General features: G+C 44.8%; 1 protein-coding gene across 1 annotated transcript in view; it reads right to left on the reverse strand.

Moving 5' to 3' along the window:
* The window catches only part of LOC102383324, a 186,712-nt gene that overhangs the window by 143,736 nt on the left and 40,147 nt on the right, over positions 1 to 2,829 (reverse strand). Inside the window, exon 10 of the mRNA XM_014519708.2 lies at positions 1,980 to 2,145. Within this exon, the coding sequence (XP_014375194.2) occupies positions 1,980 to 2,145 (166 nt within the window). The remainder of the gene's footprint in view (positions 1 to 1,979; positions 2,146 to 2,829) is intronic.

Here is a 2,829-nt window from a genome sequence, read left to right on the forward strand (position 1 = left end):
CGGGGGAACCGGCTACACCAAATTTGTGGCTGCAGCACCCGCCCCGTAGTCCCCTCCCAGCGCAGCCCCACCCCAGTGGGAAGAGCTTAGCAGATCCCAAGCCTCAGCCTGCCCCACGCACACCCTGGGGCACACGCCCCCCTCCCCTCCCCCATGTCCTCCCAGGTAAGCACTGGATGAACTGCCAGACCAGCGGCTCCCAGCTGAGCGGCTTGCAGTGGTGGGAGCTGCTTCCCCCGCACCCCTTGGACATGCCTCTTTGCTTTCCTTTCACACCTTTTCCTCACTTCACTGCGGAAGCATGGAACAATGGCCAGTTTTCTATAGATGAGTTTTGATTTGTGCCTTGTTCAGAATCTGGTCCACTATTTATTTTATTCAGAGGTCTTAATGTTACATTTTTTTCTGAAAAGCCAAATCACCTATAAAGTTGATGAAGCAGGGTAAACTGAAGAAGAACTGTTTGGTGCATTGCAATCTCATTCTCTCCTTTCTACAGAGACCCTCCACCCCTTGTTATGTCAGAGCCAGGCAGGTTGTTCATTACAGTCTTCTCAGTAACAGAAATACTGGGAATCTTGCAAACAAGCATCTCTTAACAGGAACCTGAGCTTAATTTTGCAAGCCAAGAAATCTTCAGAGAATACTGCTTCAGAAGCGCATTCATGCTTGTGTGCCCTCCTAACAGAACCAAACTCTTTGAAGTACTCCCATCAAAAAGCCTATTTATAGAAGATTCAGTCATTGGCCCCTGCAGAAAGGTAGCCCAAACAGAAGGGCTCTGTGCAAGTACAACATAATAGAGCTTAAGCTCCCCTTAGGGAGTATGAAAGTTCTGTATCCTTCCCTCCAAATTTTGGAGTGAAAGGTGTCAAAAGCTATGTGAGCTGAAATGTATTGACCCACATCACAATCCACATAGGCAAGGAGTCCACATCACAGTACACACACAGCACATATAAGCAATTAGCATAAGTTAAAATCATAACATCTTCAATAGCACTACATCTGACCAAAGGCTGGAATGTGCTTGTACAGTGCTTCTGAAAAGATGCCAGAGATTGGCAGGACTGCAGAGTGGGATTGAAACTGAATTGGCAGCCCTTTTTAGTTGAAAGGACAGCTATAGCAGGAGCTGCAACAGTATCAGTTTCCCCACAATGTTGTGCTGTTAGACCTGAAACCTGACTCACGAGTCTCTCTGGACGAAGGGTACTTCAGTATTTACCCCTGTATTTTTCTCTCTGCTGCCAGTCTACATCAAGCATCTGTAACTGAGTACTGTTCGTATCCTCTTCTGGAGTCTCAGATGAAATGTGTTGGTAGCATTAGTCCCTTTCCAGTCTCATCACCAAAATCACTTTTACAAATCACTCCTCAGCTCTGAAATTCCCTTCCTCTCAAGGCCAACCAGAGCCCATATCTTGACATCTTTTGGAAGCACTGTAAAAACCTTCCTAATTCAGCAGGCTTTCAGCAAACAAAGCTAGGCTGGAGTGTTTTTAGGCTATTTTATTTGATATGCTGTTTTGTTCTTTTGTTTGTTTTCTTGTTTTATAAGTTATTCTGTTCACTTATTGTAAGCCCCTTCATTGCGAAGGACAGTTTATAAATCATATAAATAAACAGAGTTTCTTATCAATTTATAGCGTTTAGAGTTTAATATACAGAGGGTGCACCAGCATGAGACGCTTAATGCACAGTAGATTAATTCTACTGTGCATTAGTGCATCACAGCAAAAGCCATGCTATTGCGCTAGTACACAGCAGAATTAGTCTTCTGTGAATTAGCATCAATTAGAAGGCGTGAGTCACCGCTACTACCAATAGCACCAATTATTGCCTATGGAGTTAGTACCTGTTATTACAGGTACTAAACTTAATGCAGAGTAACCACAGCACACTAATGCATGTGTAGGCATACCCAGAGAATAGGAACCAGTTGGTTTAAATGATAGAAAGAAAAATGGTCTGCTCACAGCAAGAGAGTTGATCATGCCTGCAGTGGGCTTCAGAATGAATGATAGTGACCAAAGGAAAGATTCAATTTTGTCCTCTTCCACTTCTTTTGAGACTATAATTTCTTTCATAAGGAAAACACAGGATTCTGTAGCACAGGATGGGAGAGCATCTGCCAGTGGCTGCCTAAAACACAGGAGAAAAAATGTTAAACCTGATCCAATATAAAGTATCAAAGAGGCAAAGAACACTTACCTTCTGACACCGTAAGGCTGATCTAGCTTCAAAGGAAATGAAAGCCCATTAATGAACTGAGGGCCAGTTCCACTGAAGTCAGTGGTAGGAGTGCCCTTGGTTTTGATGGCTGCAGAATCATAGATCCTTAGACCAAGACTGGGACTACGTATTTTGGGCATCTCATGTTCTGGGTGTCTACCAGGGACTTAATTTTCAGCTGCCTTTCTTGAAATTCAAGTTAATGGGAAAGATGTCTCAAATTAAACATCTAGGCTGTGTCCGGACAAGCGTGGATGTTTGGTTTCCTGGGGACAAGTAGCAGTGGCATACCTTGCTACACCGCTTCTTGTCCCCAGGGAACACCCATGTCACGTGCACTTTGGCGCGTGGCAAGTTACCCTGGATGGGGTAGAGGAGGCTGGGGCCAGCACTGGGCTGGCCCCAGCAGTCTTACCTGGAGTCCTGGGGGCCTCCCAAAGCTGCAGCAGTGGCAATTCTGTCACATGGAGCCTGGCCAGCAGCCACAGCTTTTTTAACTAAACCTGAGATTTTTATTTTTTTTCCCACCAAACTGTCTGTGAACTTTGTTTAAGCTGTTTGACCTCTGGAAAGGCTAGACAAGGGGTTTTGAAA

The sequence above is a fragment of the Alligator sinensis genome, unplaced genomic scaffold (assembly GCF_000455745.1).
Source record: "Alligator sinensis unplaced genomic scaffold, ASM45574v1 scaffold73_1, whole genome shotgun sequence".
Lineage (NCBI taxonomy): Eukaryota > Metazoa > Chordata > Crocodylia > Alligatoridae > Alligator > Alligator sinensis.